Below are 13,222 nucleotides of genomic sequence, written 5' to 3' on the forward strand. Positions count from 1 at the left end.
TCCATGTTTTCGGAGAGTGAGGTGTAGATGGAGTCATCACTGTTCGGTGGACGGTACAGTACACATATAAACATGAGGTGGGAGTGGGAGGGGAAGCCGAAGCCAGAGGTATTCCTGGGGGTGTGGGGGAGTGAGAGCAGTGCAGGGAGAGTGAGGAATAGAGTCTTTGATGAAGAGAGCAACACCTCCACCAGGACGAGGCCCAGGGTCTGTCATACCGTAAGAGGGGAGTAACCAGGGAGAGATACTTTGGAGTCAGACACGTCTTGGGAGAGGAAAGTTTCTGTTAGGCAGATAATGTCTGGTTTGTCAGTGGCAACTTTGCATGTAGAAAGATCATGTTACTTGAGCGAAGGCTCCCGGATATTTGAGGTCCACACTTTTAATGAAGAGGTAGGGGAGGAGGCTTTTGGTGCAGGAGGTGGAGGGGGCGGGGGAGGGTCGGACGAGGGACGAGGGGGGAGGTAAGGAGGGTTGCTGAAGGGAGTGTGGGGTATTGCAGAAAGAGCGGTAGGGGAGGGGTCATTGGAATGAGGAGGAGAAAAGGCTCTGTGGTGCTGTGAGAGAGGGGGGACAAGAGACAAGGAAGATGGCAGTTGAGGATTTGAGAAGGTAGAGTGAAGAGATGGAGGTGAGAGGGTGAGTGGAGGGAGGTAGGTTGGTGGACAGGGAGGGGGCAACTTAGGAGGAAGGGAAGAGTGAGGGGGATGTAGGCAGGGAGAAAGGTGAGGGGGGAATTTTTTGAAAGAGTGGAGAGGGAGGCTTGGAGGGAGAAGAGTGGGATGGTTGCTTGGAGGAGGAGAGAGTGAGGGGTGAGGGGGTGAGCTGGCAATGAAGTTGGAAAAAAGAAATGGTTGGATGGAAAGCCAGGGCATCCAAGGCAACCAAGCGAAAGTTTTAGGTCAGAGATGCGATTTAACACAATTCCTGATGGATGCAATGAAGGCGACTCCAGAGCATGGAGAGAAGAAGCGCTGTAATAGTTGGATTTTTTAGGCAAGGAATGAAGGAGAGGCTTTGAAAATGAGAGCAGCCTGTTAAAATAGCAGAAGAGTAGTGCATTGTGAAACAGTAAAGAGTACCACATGTGTGAGAGAGGAAGATGAAGTACATTATGGAAGATCGTTTTTGTTGTTGGAATATTAATGTATGAGAGAGTTCAACAGATTAGGTCATGGAAGTGTGTAAAACAACAAAAAAAGAAATCGAGGAAGACGAGGAGTGAAGTTAAGAGGAAGAAGAAGTTAGTGAATCGGTAGAAGGTTGTTGTTGTTGTTGTTGGGTTTTTTTTTTTTTTTTTTTTTTTTTGAGATAAGAAAGAGATTAGTTGGGAGAATGGGGGATGTTTGGAAAGTGGGGAGGGATGAAAATTGAAGGTAATGGGGAGGATAGAAATTGGAAGGTAATGGGGGAGAAAAAACAAACAAACAAAAAAAAAAAAACGATCAAACACCAAGTGGAACTCAGTAGCCCCCAAGCCTAGGACTAGGCCTCAAACACCAGGTGAGAACGTCGACATAAATACTCACAAAATAGCACGATTTTTTGAAAACAAAAACCGAATCTCAGGAATACACACACAACACGGTAGGTAGGTAGAGAAAATTGAAAACAAGAGTTAAAACGGGACAAATAACAACCGGAACTTAACTTTGAGAATGTCAGCAGGGAGCCCCGAAGGAGACCTCTTGCCGCTCAAAAACCGGAATCGGAACCGGATACATGAGAAAATTAAGCGCCTTCAGGCCAGGGAATCGAACCCAGGACACCTGGCGATGTCATGCCAACTGGCCATTTGGTACGGTTAAGCCCGATGTCCTGGGTTCGATTCCCAGTCTGCGCTTTAATCTTTCTCACATATCCAAAACTTGGGATGATTTTCAATCCTGTCCACCCGAATAAATTAATATACGATAAGTTGTATGTGCCTGCTTTATCCCACGCCTACCCACGTGTTTCTCATTTCCGTACGTTGCATAATCCTCTGGGTTATTTTGTTGCATTAATTAGAGGTAAATTAAGAATATCCCTCGTTTGGACAAGTGCGGCAATATGAGGCAACGCGACATGAGTGACATGTCCCATCCACTCAGGGCTGTGGGTATTCCAAATTTATCACCTCCAAATATTCGGCATCAAGCCGGCCATTCACAAGAGTAGTACCTCGCGGCATGGATATATTGCCTCATGAGCCACTGGTAATCGAATGGGGACCAGCCTGCGTGGGACAGTATTTTTCAGGAGACCAAAGATGGAAACATTTTCAGTATAAAAGATGAAAGATCAGAAAAAAAAGAAAAGAATTATACCATGCTATGTGATCGAGTCAAGTAGTGCCGCATCTGGAAATGATCATGTTCTGCAGGTCCGATGCTGTTCTCGGTTTGCTTCAAAACTCAATCCCCATTGGGGGATGCTCCAAAATCAACAGCAACCTTCGTGGCATCATCAGCAAGGCTTAAATAAGCTTTTTACATACAAGGTTTTTGGCTTGGAATAATTAACAGGCACCGTTTTGACTCCATGCTGGATGAGAGAGATAGTTTTATCACATAGATTTGCGACTTGCATACCTCGAGCTGATATAAAAACCCAAATTTGTTTAACAGTGTGTGTTAAGATATGACCGAAGATTTATCACAAAGTTGAACAAACCATGTCAGGGTTGTTAATAACAGTAGCTTTTAATTATAAATTAAAAAATCTTTGTCCAAAGGCTACAGTGCAAGGTGATTAATTGAAGAAAAACCTCCATTTAGCATTGTGACCGAAAAATAACGTTTCATAAGTGAAACCGCAGTAGGCCGCAGGCCCTCGGGCCTCGGGTGTAAGCTCGTGGCCCAGAGCAATTGGAATTATCCCAGGTATTTAACTGCAAGATGTATTATAGGATGCACATAAGCAGGTATGCATATTTGTGCTTCTTTGTATGTACCCTGGGGTTATTATCCCCACTCTTTTAGAAAAAAAAATGGGGGCATATCGCAATCGGCTCTGTCTGTCCGTCACGCCTAACTGGTCCTAAACGGTTGTGCAGAAATTCACCAAACCTAGGTAGTTATGATCAGGCAGAAAGGTGAAAGAACAACATCAATTTTGAAGTAGATGAAAACCGAAAAATGCAGTTACGGCAGCACATCTTAACATAAAAACTTTGGGATGTGCAATCAGCATTGGGGGATGGCATGAAATGTGGGAACCATTTTGGGGATTTGAACCCATAGGTTCATGCCCCACCTACCTGGGATTTAAGGCTCAGCTGCTGGGTCAAAAACAGAGAAAAAAAAAAAATTTTCACCAAAATTTGGATATTAGGTCATTCTTGGTGGAACCCTTCTTGCCATCTTTCAACTTTGCTTTTGGTGGGAAGCGTGGGGATTTGCAATGGCACGCCATCGACACTTCACTCCAGCTTTTATTATTTTGGGGAGTGATTCAGCTGCAAGCAGTCTGTGGGTTTTATACACCACCCAAATAAAGGGATGAGAAAAATCTAAAATATAAAAGCTAAATTAGTGTTTGGTTATTTGCTTATATATGCTTCAAGAACTGGGTCTGGGATGCAGTTGGAGGAAGAGAGGGGCCGGGATGGCAGTGCTGAAAAGAAAGGGGCCACAACGCAGTGCGGAGGAAGAAAAGGGGCCACGACGCATGCGGAGGAAAAGAAAGGGGCCACGACGCATGCGGAGGAAGAAAGGTTTACGACGATGGAGGAAGAAGTGTGCCACGACGCATGCGGAGGAAGAAAGGGGGCCACGACGCATGCGAGGGAAGAAAGGCAAGCCACGTACGCATGCGGAGGAAGAAAGGGGCCACGTACGCATTTGCGTGAGGAAGAAAGGGGCCACGAGCCGCATTTACGCGGAGGAAGAAAGGGGGCCACGACGCATGCGGAGGAAGAGAAGGGGCCACGACGGCTGCCATTTACGCGGAGGAAGAAAGGGGCCACGTACGGGCATGCGGAGTGAAGAAAGGGGCCACGACGCATGCGGAGGAAGAAAGGGGCCACGTACGCATGCGGGAGGAAGAAAGGGGCCACGACGCATGCGGGAGGAAGAAAGGGGCCACGCACGCATGCGGAGGAAGAAAGGGGGCCACGACGCATGCGGGAGTGAAGAAAGGGGGCCACGACGCATGCGGGAGGAAGAAAGGGGGCCACGACGCATGCGGAGGAAGAAAGGTGTGGGCCACGAGCGCATGCGGGAGGGAAGAAAGGGGCACACGTACGCATGCGGAGGAAGAAAGGGGCCACGACGCATGCGGAGGAAGAAAGGGGGGCCACGCACGCATGCGGAGGAACAAAGGGGCCACGACGCATGCGGAGGAACAAAGGGGCCACGACGTATGCGAGGAAGAAAATAGACGACGCATGCGGGAGGGAAGAAAGGGGCCACGACGCATGCGTGGAGGAAGAAAGGGGCCACGACGCATGTGCGGGAGGAATAAAGGGGCCACGAGCCGCATGCGGGGAGGAAGAAAGGGGCCACGCACGCATGCGGAGGAAGAAAGGGGCCACTGTACGACATGCGGAGGAAGAAAGGGGCCGCCACGACGACCATGCGGAGGAAGAACAGGGGGCACACGACGCATGCGGGAGGAAGAAAGGGGGCAACACGTACGCATGCAGTGTGAGGAAGAAAGGGGCCACGGACGCATGCGGAGGAAGAAAGGGGCCACGACGCATGCGGGAGGAAGAAAGGGGAAGCCACGACGCATGCGGAGGAAGAAAGGGCGCCACGACGCATGCGGAGGAAGAAGAAGCCACGACGCATGAAGAAAGGAGCCGACTCACGCATGCGGAGGAAGAAAGGGGGCCACGACGCATGCGGGAGGACAGAAAGGGGCCACGACGGCATGCGGAGGAAGCAAAGGGGGCCACGACGCATGCGGAGGAAGAAAGGGGCCACGACGCATTGCGGAGGAAGAAAGGGAAGGCCACGACGGATGCGTGAGGGACGAGAGGGGCCACGACGCATTTACGTGGAGGAAGAGAGGGGGCCGGGACATACAGGAGGAGAAGAGAGGGGCCGGGACACAGGAGGAGAAGAGAGGGGCCGGGACGCATGCGGAGGAAGAGAGGGGCCACGACGCATGCGGAGGAAGAAAGTGGGGCCACGACGCATGCGGAGGAAGAAAGGTGGGGCCAGCGACGCATGCGTGAGGAAGAAAGGGGCTGTCACGCACGCATGCGGAGGAAGAAAGGGGCTTCACTGACGCATGCGTGAGGAAGAAAGGGGCCACGACGCATGCGGAGGAAGAAAGGCACACGACGCATGCGGAGGAAGAAAGGGGCCACGTACGCATGCGGAGGAAGAAAGGGGCCACGACGCATGCGGAGGAAGAAAGGGGCCACGACGCATGCGGAGGAAGAAAGGGGCCACGACGCATGCGGAGGAAGAAAGGGGCCACGACGCATGCGGAGGAAGAAAGGGGGCAGCCACGTACGCATGCGGGAGGAAGAAAGGGGCCACGACGCATGCGGGGAGGAAGAAAGGGGCTAACGACGCATGCGGAGGAAGAAAGGGGCCACGACGCATGCGGGAGGAAGAAAGGGGGGCCACGTACGCATGCGGAGGAAGAAAGGGGCCACGTACGCATGCGGAGGAAGAAAGGGGCCACGTACGCATGCGGAGGAAGAAAGGGGGCCACGCACGCATGCGGAGGAAGAAAGGGGCCACGACGCATGCGGAGGAAGAAAGGGGGCCAGCGACGCATGCGGAGGAAGAAAGGGGCCACGACGCATGCGGAGGAAGAAAGGGGCCACGTACGATGCGGAGGAAGAAAAGGCCACACGCATGCGGGGAGGAATAGGCAACACACGCATGCGGGGAGGAAGAAAGGCCACGACGCATGCGGAGGAAGCCAGGGGCAATACGACGCATGCGGAGGAACAAAGGGGCCAACGTACGCATGTGGAGGAAGAAAGGGGGCCAGCTGGACGCATGCGGAGGAAGAAAGGGGCCACGTCACGCATGCGGAGGAAGAAAGGGGGCCACGACGCGATGCGGGGAGGAAGAAAAGTGGGCCACGTACGCATGCGGAGGGAAGAAAGGGGCCACGACGCATGCGGAGGAAGAAAGGGGCCAGCGACGCAGCAGGAGGAACAAAGGCCACGACGCATGTGGAGGAAGAAAGGCCACGACGCATGCGGAGGAAGAAAGGGGCTACGACGCATGCGGGAGGAAGAAAGGGGGCTACTTACTTATGGAGGAAGAAAAGGCCACACGATGCGGAGGAAGAAAGGGGCCACGTACGCATGCGGAGGAAGAAAGGGGCCACGACACGCATGCGGAGGAAGAAAGGGGGCCACGTACGCATGCGGAGGAAGAAAGGGGCCACGTACGCATGTGGAGGAAGAAAAGGGGCCACGACGGCGCGGAGGAAGGAAGAGGCAGCCACGACGCATGTGGAGGAAATAGGCACACGACGCACAGGGAGTGAAGAGAGGGGCCGGGACACAGGAGGAGAAGAGGAGGGGCCGGGAACACAGGAGGAGAAGAGGGGCTGGGACGCAGTGGGAGAAGAAGAGGGGCCAGTGGAAGCAGGGGGAGAACAGAGGGGCTGGGACGCAGGGGGGATAAGAGAGGGGCCGGGACGCAGGGGAGAAGAGAGAGGGCCGGGACGCAGGGGGGAGAAGAGAGGGGCTGGGACGCAGGAGAAGAAGAGGGGCCAGGAAGCAGGGGGAGAACAGAGGGGCCGGGACGCAGGGGGGATAAGAGAGAGGGGGCCGGGACGCAGGGGGGAGAAGAGAGGGGCCGGGACGCAGGGGGAGAAGAGAGGGGCCGGGACACAGGGGGAGTAAGAGAGGGGGCCGGGACGCAGTGGGAGAAGGAGAGGTGGCCCAGGACGCAGAGGGGAGAAGAGAGAGGGGCTGGGACACACGGGGAAGAAGAGAGGGGCTGGGACGCATGAGGAGGAAGAGAGGGGCCGCGACGCATGGGGAGGAAGAGAGGGCCACGACGCATGCGGAGGAAGAAAGAGGGGCCACGACGCATGCGGAGGAAGAAAGCCATATGGGCCACGACGCATGCGGAGGAAGAAAGGGGCCACGACGGCATGACGGAGGAAGAAAGGGGCCACGACGCATGCGGCAGGAAGAAAGGGGGCCACGACGCATTATGGAGTAAAATAGTACAATAATTACGCGGAGGAAGAAAGGGGCCACGACGCATGCGGAGTGAAGAAAGGGGCCACGACGCATGCGGAGGAAGAAAGGGGCCACGTACGCATGCGGAGGAAGAAAGGGGGCACTACCACGTGGAAGAAAATGCCACCAAGAGTGAAGAAAGGGGCCACGACGCATGCGGAGGGAAGAAAGGGGCCACGACGCATGCGGATAGTTAGGCAAGAATACGATGCTGAGGGGCCACGACGTATCATGCGGAGGAAGAAAGGGGCCACGACGCATGCGGAGGAAGAAAGGGGCGCACGACGCATGCGGGAGGAAGAAAGGGGGCCACGACGCATGCGCGAGGAACAGAAAGGGGCCACGACGCATGCGGTGGAGGAAGAAAGGGGCCACGACGCATGCGGGAGGAAGTGAAAGGGGCCACGACGCATGCGGAGGTGTTAGCGCTTACCGATGCGCGAAGAAAGGGGGCCACACGCACGATGCGGAGGAAGAAAGGGGCCACGACGCATGCGGAGGAAGAAAGGGGCCACGACGCATGCGGAGGAAGAAAGGGGGCCACGACGCATGTGGAGGAAGAAAGGGGCCACGACGCACAGGGAGGAAGAGAGGGGCCGGGACACAGGAGGAGTAAGAGAGGGGCCGGGTACACAGGAGGAGTAATAGGAGAGGGGCCGGGACACAGGAGGAGAAGAGGGGGCTGGGACGGCAGTGGGAGAAGAAGAGGGGCCAGTGAAGCAGGGGGAGAACAGAGGGGGCTGGGACGCAGGGGGGATAAGAGAGGGGCCGGGACGCAGGGGGAGGAAGAGAGGGGCCGGGACGCAGGGGGAGAAGAGAGGGGCTGGGACGCAGGAGAAGAAGAGGGGCCAGGAAGCAGGGGGAGAAGTCAGAGGGGCCGGGACGCAGGGGGGATAAGAGAGGGGCCGGGACGCCCAGGGGGAGAAGAGAGGGGCCGTGGGACGCAGGGGGAGAAGAGAGGCCGGGCCGAGGGGAGAAGAGAGGCCTGACGCAGGGGGGAGAAGAGAGGGGCCGGGACACAGGGGGAGTAAAGAGAGAGGGGCCGGGACGCAGTGGGAGAAAGAGAGGGGCCAGGACGCAGGGGGGAGAAGAGAGGGGCTGGGACACAACGGGGAAAGAAGAGAGGGGCTGGGACGCATGAGGAGGAAGAGAGGGGCCGCGACGCATGGGGAGGAAGAGAGGGGGCCGGGACGCATGCGGAGGAAGAGTGGGCCACGACGCACTGGGAGGAAGAGAGGGGCCACGACGCACGGGGGAGTGAAGCGCAGAGGGCCACTGGACGCACGGGGAGTGCAAAGAGAGGGGCCACGACGCACGGGGAGGGAAGAGAGGGGCCAGGACACATGCGGAGGAAGGAGAGGTGCATGCGACGCATCGGGAGGAAGAGAGGGGCTTACAGGACGAATGGGGGAGGAGTGAGAGGGGCCAGGATGCATGGGAAGGAAGAGAGGGGAGGGATTGCATGTGGAGGAAGAGAGGGGCAGGGACGCATGGGGAGTGGGAGAGAGAGGAGCTGGGACGTATGCGGAGGCAAGAGAATGCCAGGATCAGAATGGGGAGGAAGAGAGGGGCCAGGGGACGAATGGGGAGGAAAAGACGCAGGGACGAATGGGGAGGAAGAGAGGGGCCAGCACACATGGTGGGAGAAGCAAAAGAGGAGGTGGGTGCAGGGAAAAACAAGAGAGAGGGGGTACGATATGGGGGTCGATGGACACTTAAGCGTGGGATGTGTAGCAAATGGTGATGTGCGAAAGCTGATTTTGAAGGGAGATGGAAGGCTCCTCGAGGCAGATTATGGGAGTGGAATAGGGTGGAATGTTTGTGATGTACATGTTGTCTTTTAATTGTATGTCAGCAAGAAGGTGTCGTTTAAGGACGGGCACTTTTGCTCGTTTCCCTTCAATAAACAATTCACAAGGACACCTTTCTGTACAAGGTAGGGAGGAAACATTTGGACAGCACAACATGTGCAGCACTGGAATTCATCCAGGTGGGCCGAAGCATCACAAGACTAACCGTGGATCTTTCTACGAGTAACTTCTGTATGAAATCCTTGGGCCAGATCACTCGTCTGGTCAAAAATACTTCCCTCATCGAATGCATAATCAACGGCCGAGATGTTGGTAAGTGTCTCTTGCTTTGTCATCACCTAGGAAAGGAGAGTGCCCCAGATAATCTGATTGCAAAAAAAAAAGAAATAAAAAAGAGGATGTGTAGGCCATGTGAAATGAAGGGGAGAAGGAAAGGGTGAGACACAGGGAAAACAGGAAGGTAAACATTCAGCATTGTGAGCCTCTCAAACAAAACAGCCTATTCAATTTTAAAGCAAGATAAGATTAAAGTGAAAAACTATGGTCGAAGACAGGTGAAAAATGCCTTTGGGCCTGGACAGGGATTTTAATTTTATTATTTTCTGCACATCGGTTCGCCTCTCAAACTTCAAAAGGCAAGGTAACTTCCGAGAGGGTTCAACAGAAAATGCAATTATCATTCCAATACGTTATTATTTCGCTTTGTAGCAATAGGGGGGGGGGGGGGATACATAACTCGGTATTTTGTGCAAACATCGAGGCCACTACACGTTTGATAACTCCGACACCACACGAGTCACAAAAATCTTTTGGCACACAAACTCACCCCGCACACCGTCCTCGTAAACACACTATCAGTTGCAGCATGTCTGTGGCAACCCATCCCCTAGCCATCAGCAAACTGCCTTTAGCAGCTAGCGTCGCACCCATCGACTGGACTGCAACATCACATGTCTGTCCCAGTACCTCTCACTCATCGGCAATTAGCTCCTTTCGGGCAGCAATCCACCACCTACAGAGTGCTATGGCTTTTACGCCCACTCAAACAGTTTCCACAGAACTGGGATACTCCTGCACCATCAAGTCACACACAAGGAACTTTAACGCAGGAGGAGGCCATTTGGCCCATTAGGCCTATGCTGCCCTCACCTCCAGTATCCATCACCCATCCACGCACAAGCTACCACCAAGTCTCCACCAATATACCCTTCTCCCCTCCATTCTCCAATGCAGAGGTAACATATCTAATCCCAATTTAAAGCTATCAACAGCATTCACTGTCATTACCTTTACAGGGAACCAACCCATTCTTTTCATCACACTCCTCCTAACTGAAAGACCCCACCTTAAAACTGTCTGAACTGTCATCTTACTTTACCCTCAAGCCTTTGGCCCTTGAATGACTGGCATACGCCAGATCGTGTTGGTCGTCAAAGACCTCCGTGACCGTGTCCACTCCACTGAACCTATCATGTACACACCCTTTGTTATCTTCAACATATCAATCAAATCCCCTCGTAATCATCTCCTCCTCCCAATGTATAAAGTCGCCTGTCTCCCTTCAGCCGCAACTCACAGCTCTAATCTCGCTCGGCCCGGAATAAATCTAGTAGCTCCACACTGTGCCTTCTCTATGGCAGCATTATCCTTCCTCGGATGTAAATGACCAAAACCGAACACAATATTCCAGATGAGTCCTCACTAAGTTCCAATATAGTGTTACAAACTACCTCTTTTGGATTTATAATTTATCCTCCTCCCGACAGATACAACCTAAAACACGATTTGCTTTAGCCTATAGCTGCCTCGACACCTCGTGCTGTCTGCTCACCTCCCGTGAGAATCAATTACCACCCCCAGTATCCTTCTCTTGTGTGACACGCGTTCCACGCATTGCCTCTCGCTTCATGTAATCTCCTATTTTCATTATTCTTCCCTGCATCCCCAGCACTTTACATTTCTTTATGTTAAATACAATCGGCCAATCTTTTTTCCCCCCAATCTAAGGGAAAGTATCTAGACTTTGCTGAATCCAATCACTACCCTCTCTGTTAGCTACCTGATTCTCCAAGCTTTGTAACATCAGGAAATTCTAGAAAGCAGACTCTTTCACCCCACTATCCAAATCGTTGATGTAAATGATGAATTGTAATGGTCCGAGTACTGATCCCTGAGGTACCCCACTACTTACATCCTTCCAGCGAGACATCCTCCTACTTCATAGCTACTCTCTTGCTTCCCTATCACGGGTAAGCCAGTTTGGCAATCCACTTAGCGACATGACCAGCAACCCCACGACTCCACAAGCCCCTCATCTTGGCTAACAACCTCCTATGAGATACCTTATCAAACGCCTTCTTAAAGTATAGATATACTATATATCCACCAAGCCATCTCCCTGCAATGCACCCAATCAGAAACTGCTTTCCATTGGAACTCTAATACATTTTTTTAACATCATCTCTCTTTGGTAAATTTGTGTTGCTTACTCTTAAGTTAACTAATCTTGACCAATCAGACACACAAATATTTAAGTTATGCAAGCCATACACTTCTCAGCCAACGTCTGTGCCTTTTCGTACAACAAATTCAATTTACAACCACCTGGTTGTTGTTATTGCTTTCCATATGTGGCTCTGTGGCTGCGAGTTGCATCATTTCGTGGAAGCGCAGCTGTACCCTGATGCAGTGCCAGTTACCAGTAAACCGGTACTCATTTTGCCGACCTCAAAAGTGGGTGAAAGGCTGAGTCAACCCAATTCTGTTATTTCAACGGAACAACAGGGACTGTAAACTCAAGACCCTAAGATCTCAAACCAGCCACCTTAACAGTGAAGCAAACACCAACCAGGCTTACAAACCACCCAGTGAAAAACTATTTTAAACACAGAGCAACAAAAAGGAAAGTTTTTGACAACCCACTTAAAAATTTGGAAACAAAATGTGAATAAATAAGCAGAACATATAGTGTAAACAGCTTTTTAATTCTGCATTTCAATATGAAATATTTGGTTTTCTTTAAAATGGGAGTTTTCCAAAAGCTTGTTAAAACACATAAAATGGACAATTCATGAATTCACAAATCATATAAATGAGCTGCAAAATATAATTCTAAAACAAATAAACAAAAATAACTTACAAGACATATGTAATAACACCAATGCTCCTGCTGAAAAGAGAAATGGATATTAAAAACAATTTTCAAAGAAAGGACAAAATGTGCACATACCGTATCCGTCAATGCAAACTCAAAGTGATTCTTACCACATATCGGCTGGAAGTCCCAAAGGCTCGTAATTCACCACCTCTGGAGCTAAAAAGAGAATATTTGAGGAAAAAGCTGAAGTAGCAATATCATTCATGTCACCAAACATGGGAATCTTGGATCATTGCATCGATACAAAGTGATGCAGTAGCTATTAAAATAAAAACCACTTTAACGCAAAGTAATATTTCCAAATGCAACCTTTTCAAGCATCATGTTATATTACTAAAAGGTGTGTGTGTGTGTGTGTGTGTGTGTGTGTGTGTGTGTGTGTGTGTGTGTGTGTGTGTGTGTGTGTGTGTGTGTGTGTGTGTGTGTGTGTGTGTGTGTGTGTGTGTGTGTGTGTATTCTTTATCTCCATAATTCACGGGGTTTCAGAAGGTGGAACAGAGTCCTCCCATGACTCGAACTATCCACCTTTGTTCCGGTGAAGTGATCGTGATTGGATGGCCTATGTTGTTCTCAGTTTTGTTCAAAGGGCTATTTTTCAGGATTGTCACTGAGCCCCTGCACAGCTCACCAACTGTAGTTTGTTTGTGGGGTAATGTTCCCAGGGATGGTTTGTAGGATCTCTCAGCGAGGTTCTTTCTTTATCATTCCCGTTGCTCCAATTATCACTGTGGTACAATTTTGGCGCTCTTTCCAGCTTCCAGGGATCACTGCACTTCATTCTCTGGAGGTCTTAACATTCTCTGAGGTCTTCAGTATTTGGTCATTGGTTCTTGATTTCTGTGTTACTTAGACCAAAAAATCACTGCATGCTGAAACCACACCATTAACAATGCCTTATTTTCTCTGTTCACGCTCGATGGTCTCATCAGGTCGTATGTGCAGAGCATTCGGTTGTAGTTTTCAATGATCGCTTTAGTTTATGTTTCCATGAGTTTACTAGAACTGGGATATTGAAATTTCTGCAGATGTGCCAGTGGATTATTTCCTCTACATAAGTTGTTATGTCCCTTTGCATGTCCAGCTGTCTCTTGACATGAGTTTTTTTAC

At 51.5% G+C, this 13,222-nt stretch overlaps 1 protein-coding gene across 2 annotated transcripts in view; it reads right to left on the reverse strand.

Moving 5' to 3' along the window:
• DAPK1 (death associated protein kinase 1) overlaps positions 1-13,222 on the reverse strand; it is a 177,418-nt gene that overhangs the window by 70,633 nt on the left and 93,563 nt on the right. For both annotated transcript variants that reach the window (XM_085845357.1, XM_085845358.1), the window contains exons 5-6: positions 12,223-12,271; positions 12,098-12,124 (exon numbers count right to left, since the gene is read on the reverse strand). In XM_085845357.1, coding sequence (XP_085701483.1) covers positions 12,098-12,124; positions 12,223-12,271 — 76 coding nt within the window. The remainder of the gene's footprint in view (positions 1-12,097; positions 12,125-12,222; positions 12,272-13,222) is intronic.

Source organism: Eptatretus burgeri, chromosome 11 (assembly GCF_056783735.1).
Source record: "Eptatretus burgeri isolate ZD-2024b chromosome 11, Ebu_testis_v1, whole genome shotgun sequence".
Lineage (NCBI taxonomy): Eukaryota > Metazoa > Chordata > Myxini > Myxiniformes > Myxinidae > Eptatretus > Eptatretus burgeri.